This window comes from Kogia breviceps, chromosome 1 (genome assembly GCF_026419965.1).
Source record: "Kogia breviceps isolate mKogBre1 chromosome 1, mKogBre1 haplotype 1, whole genome shotgun sequence".
In the NCBI taxonomy this organism is placed as follows: domain Eukaryota; kingdom Metazoa; phylum Chordata; class Mammalia; order Artiodactyla; family Physeteridae; genus Kogia; species Kogia breviceps.
In genome coordinates, this window is record NC_081310.1 from 120,260,107 (window position 1) to 120,273,939 (window position 13,833).

At 33.8% G+C, this 13,833-nt stretch overlaps 1 protein-coding gene across 4 annotated transcripts in view; it reads right to left on the bottom strand.

The window, feature by feature from the left end:
* MTF2 (metal response element binding transcription factor 2) overlaps positions 1-13,833 on the bottom strand; it is an 86,249-nt gene that overhangs the window by 9,870 nt on the left and 62,546 nt on the right. For all 4 annotated transcript variants that reach the window (XM_067042546.1, XM_059082412.2, XM_067042545.1 and 1 more), the window contains 6 exons: positions 13,598-13,698; positions 13,060-13,208; positions 11,020-11,115; positions 10,104-10,172; positions 7,347-7,470; positions 73-140 (listed from right to left, as the gene is read on the bottom strand). In XM_067042546.1, coding sequence (XP_066898647.1) covers positions 73-140; positions 7,347-7,470; positions 10,104-10,172; positions 11,020-11,115; positions 13,060-13,208; positions 13,598-13,698 — 607 coding nt within the window. The remainder of the gene's footprint in view (positions 1-72; positions 141-7,346; positions 7,471-10,103; positions 10,173-11,019; positions 11,116-13,059; positions 13,209-13,597; positions 13,699-13,833) is intronic.

A 13,833-nucleotide genomic window follows, 5' to 3' on the forward strand; every position in this document is an offset into this window, starting at 1 on the left:
TTCTTAATGCCATTATTCTTTATACTTCCTAAATATCTCCCTCATAGGGATACATAAAATAAATCAACTTACATGGTCTTGTAATCATTTAATGCCTCCAGAACATGCTCATATCTTTCAGATTTTGGTGTGTCTGCCAGCTGTGAAGTAACAAGAAACAATTTAATGCACAATAATTTCATCAATTAGTAATACACAGGTGCTAGATAGAGGCAATGCAATACAGAAGAAAAGTGTACTGACTAGTAGTCAGATCCAAATTCTAATTCCAGGTCCTCACTGACCAGCTATGTGACCTAAGGCCATTTAACCTCTCAAGGCTTGTTTTCTCACCTATAAAAAAGAGAGTATAAATCCTTCAGTAGTTTCTTTACTAATACTTGTATAGCTCAAATGATATGCCTGCAAGAACTATAAACTGTAAAATACAGTTAAAATGGGATTTTATTATTAGTTATCATTAAATTTATTTTAATTCTATAACCTGGGAAAGTAATAATACATTAGAATTACTTTAATATCAACCATAAAAGCTTCTAATAAATATTAACAGGAAGGAATGTAAAAAGTAAGGAGAAACATGCCATTTTATTTCCCAATACTTCTAATACTAACGCAAACCAATACTCTCTATAGTTTTAAAAAATGATGTAAATTTGGGGATTTTATTTTCATAACAATTATAGACTTTGGTTAGCCCTAAACCCCAAAATGGCTCAGTAATTTTTTTTATCATCACATACCATTTTAAAATTTAAACATTCAATTCTAGAAAATATTCTATTTTGTTCCAGAAAGTTTCTTTCAGAGTCATTTCTGCCTTTTCTTCAAAGTTTAAAGACTAGGGCCCAACAGAAAGACAAGTTATAAAAGACCATCCTCAAAACTACAAAAACCAAAACAAACAAACAAAAAACTTCCAAAATATCACCACTGACTTTCAAAATTACTACTAGTAATTTTCTTTACCAGTTAAAACTCCCAAAGCTCAGAACTTCTTCAAGTAAAAAGAACAAACAAATCTGTCAAATAGAATATTAGAAGTAGAAGAGACTCATAAATTCATCTACTTTTATTTTACAGATTAGTCAACAGATGTAAAGGTTAAATTGCTTAAATTCACACTGCTGGTTAGCTAGAGAGCTAGAACATGAACCCAAGTGACAGTTAAGTACCTTCATTCAACATTCACTGAGAGCCCATTCTCAGGGTATTGGGTACTTTAAAAAAAAAAAAAAAAAAAAAAAAAAGGAAAAGGTAAAGGAAAGGAAAGGAAGGAAGCTGGTTTGGTGCTCATTCCTCTTAACCCTACCACACCATCTTATTGTAATTTCTGAAGTGTCCAGTGATAGAAAATTTCTATTAAAGAAGAAATAATGGACTCGGGTTTTACAGTCGGAAAGAGACCCAAGATGTCCATCTAATTCAAGTTTTCATTAATACTTCAAACTCTTTTATAGTACTGAGTCATGCAACCTTGGTTTAAATAGTACCACTAATGAAACCTAATGAAGGTGCCCATTCCATGGGTGAACAAAACCTTCCTTCCTGGATTCCCTTTTTTATAAGACAGTTCTTCAAATATTTGACAATAGCTATCATGGCTAAGTATAAGATTAGATTAAAGTTTTTAAGAAGCCCCATCACATGATTATTTCATATTAAGCTTGGCTAAATAATTCCATCCTCTTCCTGGTCTCCCACTGCCACCTCAACTCTAAAATCTTATTAGATGAACTGCTATCAAGCCAAGTATCCCCCATCATACGCTGCTTCTTCCATACTGTTGTTTGCATATTTAAGCCTAAAAGCAAAATTATACAACTGTTGTTAATTTGACTTTGTTTTCAGCTCAGTGTTTGAGATGGTCTTTTCTCTTGATTTTGTCATCCTTCTTGAAGATAGAGACAAAAACAGAACCCTGTGGCTCTCCACTAGAATCTCCCTCAAGAATATTTCCAAGCCATTGACTGCTTTTGTTACTATTACTCAATTAGTTACAAATCCTTTTAATATTTATTTTAACCAGTTCACATTTCGATATCTTATGTGAAACTGAGATATACTATGTCTACACCACGTACATTAGCATTTGACGTAACAGTGTTGCTAATCATATCAAAAAAGAAACCAGGGTATTTAACATGGTTTATTCTAATAAATTAATGGCGTTTTTTTCTTATTGCTTTTTAAATCTTCACAGGCCATATATATGAAAAATCTCTACAATTTTGCTGACATTCAACAACAGTTTCTAATTTCTCAAATCCACTCCTTTTTACTTTTTGAAAATCACAATGAACTATCATTTTTTTTTCCCGTTTTTTTTTGTTTTTTCTTTTTTTTTTGCGGTATGCGGGCCTCTCACTGTTGTGGCTTCTCCCATTGCGGAGTACAGGCTCCAGACGCGCAGGCTCAGCAGCCATGGCTCACGGGCCCAGCCGCTCCGTGGCATGCGGTATCTTCCCGGACTGGGGCACGAACCCGTGGTCCCCTGCATTGGCAAGTGGACTCTCAACCACTGCGCCACCAGGGAAGGCCTATCTTTTTTCTTTTGGTACTTATTCTCTGTGGGTTCCCAGAAATTTTATCTGTAAGTTGCTTCTGCACTCCAGGACTGCTCTGCATAGGGCTGTTTATTTCAACTCGCATAATGTGGTCAAGGGTTCCCTTTCTGTATTTTGAAAACGAAGAGTGCAAATATTATAATGTAAATCAAATAAGCTGTATTAGAAGAGCACCATGTTCTAGATCTTCCATCTGACCATGAGGTTTATAATATATACCTTCAACAGAATAATCACTTTTGTTCCTCCCTCTACAGACACTAATCTCACACTGTTTTCACTTTCAGAGTTGTATATTTCTGTACAGATATACATGCTATTATGTATAGTTAAAATTCTTCCCTTCAATAAAATACATGCCTCAATTACCAATATCTAATTCCACACCACCAAGGCTTAAGTATGCCAAACAGCTTAAGTAATTTGTTTACCAACATATACACTGTATGCTAATATACAATGCAAGGCCCCAAGTACTGCTTTTAACTAGATTTCTTATAATTTTCACTTAAAAGTATTACACCACCTCTACTACACTACATTTCCTCTAGCCAAAACATTGTTTCTGCCACAGTATTCCACTTGAATTTTATCTATGCTTTTCTCCCTACATCCTTCAAGTGAGGCAGCACTCAACACACTGCTCTCCTATCAACCTTTAGGTGTTTAAAATTTAAGACCACAGTTAATAGAAAAGTGGGTTGTCCTTACAGAACTGAAATTTCAAGTCACATCAGGAAGCAAAGACAAATGATAATAGGCAGATTCTAAAAAGTATTAATATCTCATTGTAACTCCCAAAAGCAATCTGATACAACCTCATTCTAAACACCTTACTGTATATAAAAACCTTAAGCAACTTTTATTTGGGGTGTCAAATGTTATATTACATATTTTTACTATCTCAAAGAAAATAATTCAAAACACAGCAGTTTCTCAAATAGCTATACTCAGTCTATATGATAATCATTAAGGCACCAAGTCTCAAAGATGTTTAACAAGATCACATAAGGAAATGATATAAAATAATCACTGTATTCTAATATGTTCTAATAATCCGAAAAATAATCAAGAAAGAACAAAATATATGATACATAAATGTTAAATTTGCCTTTCAGTATGTAAGGATATAAAGTTGACCCCTGAACAACAGGGGTTTGAACTGCATTAGTCCACTTATGTACAAATTTTTTTCACTAAATACATACTACAGTACTATACCGCAGTTGGTTGAATCTGCAGGTGCAGAACTGCAGACAGGGCAGGGCGCAGAGGGTCAGTGCCCCTAACCCCGTGTTCTTCAAGAGTCAACTGTACTCTCTAAGATGTACTCTCTAAAATATACTCTCTAAAATTCTAGAGCAAACGTCTTTGTCATATAATCTATAGCATGTATAGTAAGAACTGATGCTCAAAATGACTTGAGTGTTCCAAGGTACTCAATTAACCAATACAAGCATACATCCTTTCATTTACCTCACTTTATTGTGTATCACAGATACTGTGTTTTTTACAAATTGAAGGTTGTGGCAACCCTGCCTCAAGCAAGTCTATCAGCTCCATTCTTGCAACAGCATTATTTTTAAATTAAGGTATGTACATTGCTTTTTAAAGACATAATGCTATTGTGCACAACAGACTACAATGTAGTACAACTTTTATATGCACTGGGAAACCAAAAAATTCGTGATTCTCCTTATTGTGATATTCGTTTTATTGCAGCATCCTGGAACTGAAACCGCAGTATCTCTGAGGTATGCCTGTAATATACTTAGCATACAACAATTCTCATGTATTGAAAGTACAGTTGGCTGTCAGTATCCCTGGGTTCCAACTGCAGAAAATCAATCAGATATTAAGGGCCAACTGTACTACATCATTTTATGTAAGGGACTTGAGCATCCACAGATTTTGGTATCTGAAGGGGGTCCTGGAACCAATTCCCTATGAATATCAAGGGATAACTGTAATTAATGTTATGTTATAAAAAGATTTTGAATACAAATATAAACAAAAAGAAAATTTTATTAACCTAATTTTGAGCTAGTGACAAAATTCAATTTGCAATTCAATTTCAGGTAAGCAAAGATTTACTACTTTAATAATCTGGAATAATACATTATTTGTATTATCTTTGTTTCTATTACCACAAACATTTAGAAGTAAACTAAATGAAAACACTGAATAAATATTACTGACAAATTTTAATGGTTTCTTTATCATTAAAATCTTACTCTAAAAACCAATCACAATATTAAGATGAAAATATTAATACAGAGGATTAAAACCTGAACTTCCATCTGTAAATAACTAGTCTGAGGATGGGATGACTAACCTAAGACGTCTGAAATATTTTCTTTTTTTTAATGCAGAGAAAGAGCAATAAGAAGTGACTAGAAAGTCACTTGTTCTGATAATAAATTTTATGGCTCCCAAAAATGAAAACACTCCTCAGAACAGTAAAACTTTTCTGTTGTAAAGTTATATTAGATTGTAATCATGTTTTTCTTAGTTTTTAAATAAAAAGATATATTTTTCCATTTTGGCAAAGAATAAGAAATTGAAATTTCTTATGTGTTAAGACATTATCTCATAGGTTACAGAAAATAAAACATGTACCTATTGCTGAAATAAACTTTTTCTGACGTGTCAGAGGTTCAGTTGGAACTGAAATAACTGAAATTCATAAACTGAACTCATTTCTTTAACAAATCTAATTATGGTTTTTATTATTTTCTATTTTCAGCCTCTTGAATAGAATCTAAATTATATTACCACCAGGAAAGTCCCAAAACTTGAGTTTTTATATGCATGCCCGCTATCTACGTGAAGTAACCAATGCAGAATTTATTTTTTATTTTTTTTTATTTTTATTTTTATTTTATTTTATTTTTTTTTTTTTTGCGGTATGCGGGCCTCTCACTGTTGTGGCCTCTCCCATTGCGGAGCACAGGCTGCGGACACGCAGGCTCAGCGGCCATGGTTCACGGGCCCAGCCGCTCCGCAGCATGTGGGATCTTCCCGGACCAGGGGACGAACCCGTGTCTCCTGCATCGGCAGGCGGATTCTCAACCACTGCGCCACCAGGGAAGCCCCCAATGCAGAATTTAATCATGTAAAACATAAAGTGTACTAAAAGGAATATAGATATATCTGCATATGAAGTGCTGTAAGAACCATAGCTAGAAAGAAAGCATTTCAAATTAATGTATTAGAACATTAAATACTGACTATAAAGAACACTAAACAGTGCCTTACACACTTTTTTCTCCCATTACTAATCAATTTATTAAAATTTATCAAATTTACTTTCTCTCAAAAGTCATCTGAAAAAAGCTTTTAACAGAAAACTTAATGAGAGTATTATACTCCAATTTCTAACACTCAAAACATCTTAGCTCAATTGATTTTAATAATATCTTTGATTTTAAAATCTAAGTATTCCACAGGTATTTATTTTATACAACTGATCTACCACTAACTTAAATAAATGTGTATTATGCACTCCTAGATGCCCCATAAAACCCCCAGAACAACAACAACAAAAACTTGGTGTCTTACTTGATGTGAACCTTATAAACTGCCTCACGTCTAAAAGCTACAAATGCAGAAACTCTCCCTAAATTTCAAATCAGTTTACAGTTTTTACCTCAAAAAGTAATGCATGACCAACTAATTCCACACATTATAAAACAAAAAATTTAGTTAATGTCTGTATTTTAATATTTAATATCTGTGTTTTAATAATTCTAAATAAATGTTAAAAACAAGGTAAATATTAAAGTTACTCTAGTTATTTTCTTCTTTGTGCTATTCTGTAGTTTCAAAATCTTCAATGAATACGCATTAATTTTTATATTGCTTTTTCAAAAAAAGACTCTTTGTAAACCAGCATGAGTGGTTACACTTTGCAAACGAAAAGCAAATGAGATGTCAGAATGAGGGGGATAATCTCCAACTCAGGTAGCTTCACTCTCTAACTTAGCTAACACTATTACCAAGTCTCACTATTCCTGGAAGTTAAAGATATATAAGGGAGTACCAACAAGAGAGGAAAGAAGAGTGTTGGTTATATCTCTAAGTTTGTTTTGTTTGTTTGTTTGTTTGTTTGTTTGTTTATTTATTTATTGGCTGCATTGGGTCTTGGTTGCTGTGCATGAGCTTTTCTCTAGTTGTGGCTAGCTGGGGCTACTCTTTGTTGCGGTGCGTGGGCTTCTCATCGTGGTGGCTTCTCTTGCTGCAGAGCACAAGCTCTAGGCGCATGGGCTTCAGCAGTCACGGCACGCGGGCTCAGCAGTTGTGGCTCACGGGCTCTAGAGCACAGGCTCAGTAGCTGCTCCACAGCATATGGGATCTTCCCAGACCAGGGATTGAACCCATGTCCCCTGCATTGGCAGGCAGATTCTTAACCACTGTGCCACCAGGGAAGTCCCCATCTCTAAGTTTAGAGTAAGCTTAGAAGAAAAGGAGGAGGAATCATAAGTAAGATACCCAATAATAAGGATTTCGCCCTCCTTTCTATTTTTAACTACAGTGATTTTCACTTCAGAAAATGGAAGAATCAAGTAATTTACTTCCTCCTACATTTTTCCTCAAGTCAAGAGGCAACAAACAGGAGAATGAGGGCTACAGCCTCCCTAACTAAACTTAAAGATATTTCTCCCTAACTAAACATAAAATGCTACTTTAGATGTATGGCTTATACATGTGCGATAGTTGCTTATAACAAAACAAAAAAGACATTAAGTAGCTAATGAAGTTAGTTCTAAGACCACCTACCTCTCCAGGGTGCAATCTATCCCAGTTTTCATTAATGTACGTCATAAGCTCAAGTTCAGAATCAAAGTATTTCTTCTTGTGAATAACACTTAGGTTGTAAAGGCATAGGTGTGCTATATCTACCCTGGAATCCAAAAATAATCAAAATATATGAAAACAATGTTTTTCGTTATTATTTTTAAATTACACAATATTTTTATAAAACCAGCAATTAAAAAATCCAAAGTATGGATTGGAAGAATCAACATTGTGAAAATGACTCTACTACCCAAAGCAATCTACAGATTCAATGCTATCCCTATCAAATTACCACTGGCATTTTTTACAGAACTAGAACAAAAAATTTCACAATTTGTATGGAAACACAAAAGACCCCGAATAGCCAAAGCAATATTGAGAACAAAAAATGGAGCTGGAGGAATCAGGCTCCCTGACTTCAGACTACTACAAGGCCACAGTAATCAAGACAGTATGGTACTGGCACAAAAACAGAAATATAGATCAATGGAACAGGATAGAAAGCCCAGAGATAAACCCACACACATATGGTCACCTTATCTTTGATAAAGGAGGCAAGGATATACAATAGAGCAAAGACATCCTCTTCAATAAGTGATGCTGGGAAAACTGGACAGCTACACGTAAAAGGATGAAATTAGAACACTCCCTAACACCACAAACAAAAATAAACTCAAAATGGGTTAAAGACCTAAATGTAAGGCCAGACACTATCAAACTCTTAGAGGAAAACATAGGCAGAACACTCTATGACATAAATCACAGCAAGATCCTTTTTGACCCACCTGCTAGAGAAATGGAAATAAAAACAAAAATAAACAAATGGGACCTAATGAAACTTAAAAGCTTTTGCACAGCAAAGGATACCATAAACAAGACCAAAAGACAACCCTCAGAATGGGAGAAAATATTTGCAAATGAATCAACCGACAAAGGATTAATCTCCAAAATTTATAAGCAACTCAGGCAGCTCAATAACAAAAAAACAAACAACCCAATCCAAAAATGGGCAGAAGAACTAAATAGACATTTCTCCAAAGAAGATATACAGATTGCTAACAAACACATGAAAGAATGCTCAACATCATTAATCATCAGAGAAATGCAAATCAAAACTACAACGAGATATCATCTCACACCGGTCAGATTGGCCATCATCAAAAACTCTAGAAACAATAAATGTTGGAGAGGGTGTGGAGAAAAGGGAACCCTCTTGCACTGCTGGTGGGAATGTAAATTGATACAGCCACTATGGAGAACAGTATGGAGGTTCCTTAAAAAACTACAAATAGAACTACCATATGACCCAGCAATCCCACTACTGGGCATATACCCTGAGAAAACCATAATTCAAAAAGAGTCATGTACCAAAATGTTCATTGCAGCTCTATTTACGATAGCCAGAACATGGAAGCAACCTAAGTGTCCATCAACAGATGAATGGATGAAGAAGATGTGGCACATATATACAATGGACTATTACTCAGCCATAAAAAGAAATGAAACTGAGTTATTTGTAATGAGGTGGATAGACCTGGAGTCTGTCATACAGAGTGAAGTAAGTCAGAAGGAGAAAAACAAATACCGTATGCTAACACATATATATGGACTGTAAGGAAAAAAAATGTCACGAAGAGATTAGTGGTAGGACAGGAATAAAACAGACTTACTAGAGCATGGACTTGAGGATATGGGGAGGGGGAAGGGTAAGCTGTGACGAAGTGAGAGAGTGGCAGGGACATATATACACTATGAAATGTAAATTAGATAGCTAGTGGGAAGCTGCCGCATAGCACAGGTAGATCACCTCTGTGCTTTGTGACCACCTAGAGGGGTGGGATAGGGAGGGTGGGAGAGAGGGTGATGCAAGAGGGAAGAGATATGGGAACATATGTATATGTGTAACTGATTCACTTTGTTGTAAAGGAAAAACTAACACACTATTGTAAAACAGTTATACTCCAATAAAGATGTTATAAAAAAAAAAAATCCAAAGTAAAGTATTTAGGTGAACAGAGGGTTAATATCACAAGTCATATTCATAATAAATTATTACATATGAAAATAAATGAAAAACATTAACTAAACATTTAATTTATCCTGAATAGTAAGTAAAAATTAAAAGATATTTGATTTCTTGAAATACATTCAAAGAGGACCTGACTCTAAGAAAAAATAACGTACGATCAAAATGTCATGTTTTCACTACTACATAAGCTACAAAATGGATCACACTTTAACAGACTTTATTATCTGATTCATGAATTAAATCTTATCTTTTCCTAAAATATGTAAAATATTTGACAAAAATTTCTAAGCACTTACTATAAACATTTTCAGTAAATCTCCAAAATTCATCATACTTCCCATGCCCAAGAATTACTTAACTGAGGCAGAAAGTAGCATATTTGTTATAAGACGTTTCTCTGTTCTACTGATGTTATTCTGAAGGCCCAAAAGAACTAGAAACATGAATAAGAATTTTGAAGATCTAAAAGACATTTGAAAGTTACTTTTTATGCCATTAGAAACTGAATGGCCTTATTAATTCAGCAATAAAACTAGATAATCTTTGGGGAAGATGACATCAGGCTTGAGGATAAATACAGGAAAAGAAATAAAACCAGGCATAAAGAAGAACAAATTTTTATTTAAGCTAAGTAAATGTATATAGAAAGTTTCATCCTGTAGATTTTAAAATATGGCTCTTTGTTCCTTAACAGAAGTGTCCATACTTACCATTGTAATGGTAGACGTTTGAGGTATTCTGGTCCAGAACTGCAGACAGAGCAAATAAATGTATAAAACCTAAGGAAAAAAGAAAAGTTATATACTGAGTAATCAAGAGTACATATAAATTATTTAACAATTAAAATTAATATTCAGCAAGTTCAAATCCTACAATTGACATAAGGACTGATACACAAAGCAAAATATAATTTGAATCATGACACTGTGATTTAAAGAGTTTCTTTTCCAGTAATGACAAATAATAAAATAGTTTGTATATGGGGGAAAGGGGCAATTTTTTTTTAACCATTAGAGACCTTCAGAGTTCACATACAGATTGATATACAGGCATAGTTTACTAATGGCTTGTGTGTAACAGGAATTGTGATGGCTACTCCCAAACACATTGTCACTTTTCAATGCTCCAAACAACATGGTAGAAAAAGCCCAGGAGACAAGCTGACCTTCCTGAGGTCAGAAAGACAATAAATCACATAAGTTAAGATTTAAACCCAGAGTTTTTGATGTTACATTTAGTGCTCTAATTTTTCTTCTAGAGCTCTCTCTGCTATTTCACACTCTCTTAATCCAAAAAGACATTAGTTCTGTCTTTGAGGTTCTTTGGATCCCCTTGAGGTTCTTTAAAAGAAGGTACCAATGAGAATAATTTAGAGTATTGCGGGGCAATAGGTGCAAATATATTCACTGGTCAAATACTTAAAAGCTTTCTGCAATATCCAAAAGCACAAAAATTTTGTGTTTTTTAAAAGTATATATAATTTAAGTATATTAAACAATATATTCCCCCTAAGGTGAACCTTTTACGAATCACTATTAAAACTACTTTTAGAAATGTGAAAATGAAAAAACATAAATACAATTTTAGCTAAAAAAAAAAAAAATCAGTCAAATGCCCTTCTCTCACCTGTCTCCAAATAGCATTGGCTTTTGAAGGCATTGCACACAAGCTTCATGAAACCACTGTTTACATTTGCAGCACTGTAGCATCTTTAAATACCAGCTATAAGAAAAAATTTAAGATTAAAATTACTAACTTTCATGAGGTAAGGTTTAAAAAAAAAAGAAACCGACAAAAGTGACATACAGAATATAGTTCTGATTACAGTATCACATTTCTGGTATATTTAGTGTTAAACTTTTTCTTCCCAAAAAGGTTATTAATATTGACCATTTCATTCCTCCTCTCTTTTATTCATGAGAATTTATAAGCTCTTGAAAGCTACATCTACTATTTCTAGTCAATAAGTGCCTGGGTCCTAAATTAGTAAAGGATCTTTGTCAAGCCTGGGATTTTTTTCACATCAACAGTCTCAGAGGTCACTGATATGTAGAGCTATTTGTCGCACATACCAAATAGCCATAGGCAACTTCATGCCTTCACTGTGTTTCTATTATTCTTGTTCCTTATAATGAAAAGAAAAGGAGTACAGCAATTTAATAAATTTGTTTAACATAACCACAAATCTAAGACTCCACCAGGTATAAAGGCTTTGTGACACATTTTGTTCTCTTTCAGATGGCTGAAGATGATAAAACTGAATCTTCAGCTAAAGATATCCTCTCTTTTTAGTTAGTACATGGTTTTAATATCCTTACTTGCCACCCAAATAACGCCTTTTCTCCAGATAATTCTTTTGCTCAGTAAGTTAGCCCCACGTTAATTTTAAGCCATACACAGGCAAAGGCAAGATGCTACTAGTAAGGTCATTCATTCATCAAAAGACTAATGAATACTATGTTCTAGGTACTCTGTTAGGTGTTAAAGTGTTAGCAATATCAAACATAGTTCATGTAGTCATGGTACTTAAAGAACAATGAACAATCTGCTTCATAAAATAATGTCTATAAACTAAGATGCTAGGTATAAATGAGTAAAGGAGAAAGATCAATCTCTAGGTTCACTGTAGCTCATATAAATGATTTAAAGAAACCAGAGGGAATGCTTCTTAAATCTGCAGGCAACCAAAAACTGAGAAATGTTACACAAATGTTAAACCACAAATAAAAATTCCATAAGATCAGAGACAAGGTAGAATGAAGAACTAAAATTTCATTCAATTACATATTCATTTTATTCATGTTTTCATCACTGTACATCTTATATGTCCCAGCATTCTTCTAGAGAGCAGCCCTGTCTTAAGAGAAACATGGAGTTTGATAAGATTTAAGAAACCAATAATTATAATTTAATAGTTAAATGTAAAGTTATCCACTAACATTTTTTAAAATGTAGTACAAATACATGATGCACAAGTTGGTTTAATATCAGCTTTTATGAAAAAAAGAACTAAAAGCTTAAGTTTTAGTTGACCATCTACAAACCCATAATGAGCCAAAAGAATATGATGGGACGACCAAAGAGGGGTAATACAATCTTTCCTTGCAACAACAGAAGCATAATATCTAGAACTCTAATAGCTTTGTTATAGTCTGTCAGACTAGTCCTGGAAACACTGCATTTTGTAATCATGGCACCATTATTTCAAGAGTAAACTTTCAAAAACTGAAGAGCAACAAAGACAGAGTTTGGAAAACACGTCATAAAGAATGTTTGATAGGAATGGAGATTTTAGCCTAGAAAAGAGAACACTTGGTATGTGAGTCACGGGAGTGGGAAATACGATTACTGGATTTAAGTATTTTAAGAGCTACCTCCTAAGAAAGATAAGATGCATGTGTTTAGTTACAACTAGAACCAGTGATCAGAAGTTAAAGGTAAATTTCTAAACATTCTTAGTTAGAACTCTGACTCACTTATTTAGCAAACATTTAATGATAAAGATGAATAAAAACTACAGCCTCGAATCCCCCCACAATTTTCTTTTTTGATAATTTCATGCATTTACAATTCACTATCACTCCCATACCACAATCAATAACAAAAATAAAGTGGACAATATAGGCAATTAAACATTAAGGGCATTAAATAACCATATTTACTTACTCTCCAGGGCCTCCACAATAGCAGTAACATTGCTGGACATTGGTTTTATGACCTGCATCCCATTCAAGGTCTGCCACACTATAGGGTAATGTTTGCTTCATGACTTGCAATGCTTTGGCATTTGGTCCTTTCTTAAGCGCACCACCCCTCTATATTAGAGGGAAAAATTTATTTAAAAGAGTGAAGGATAAAATTTTAAATACAACTCTATAATTTTAAAATGCTTCTGAAACTTATGAAGAAATTTCCATTCTAAATTTCTTACCATATCACAAACTGTTTGACCAATAATAATCTTTATTTATTTTGTTGTCTTTTCTTTCAAATTATTGCCCCAATTCTAAGACCACTATTAGAAAATAAGTGCAATAGTTGCAAGTCACTTAAGCATCATTAGTCAAACAATAAGCAGTACCTCTTTCTACCCAAGATTGATTGCTCATTTCATTCAAATAAACTTTCAACGTACACAATCATTACGCTGATAGTGTCTTACAAATTCCATTTAGGGCGTTAGCCCAAAACACTTAAAAGATACCTTTGTTGTTGTTGCAAAAACACACTGTCGACAGAGCCATTTTTCATCTGAATCAATCACACTGGAATCAATATGAGGTGTGTGACACAACTGATGATATCCTTAATATCAAAAAAAGCATAAAGCAAATTCTATTTTATTAATAAATACTGCAACACAATTTAAAGAAGGCATTTTAGCATTCTCTTTTCCTACATTAATATATTTAAAACTGATGACTAAACTTATGATAACAG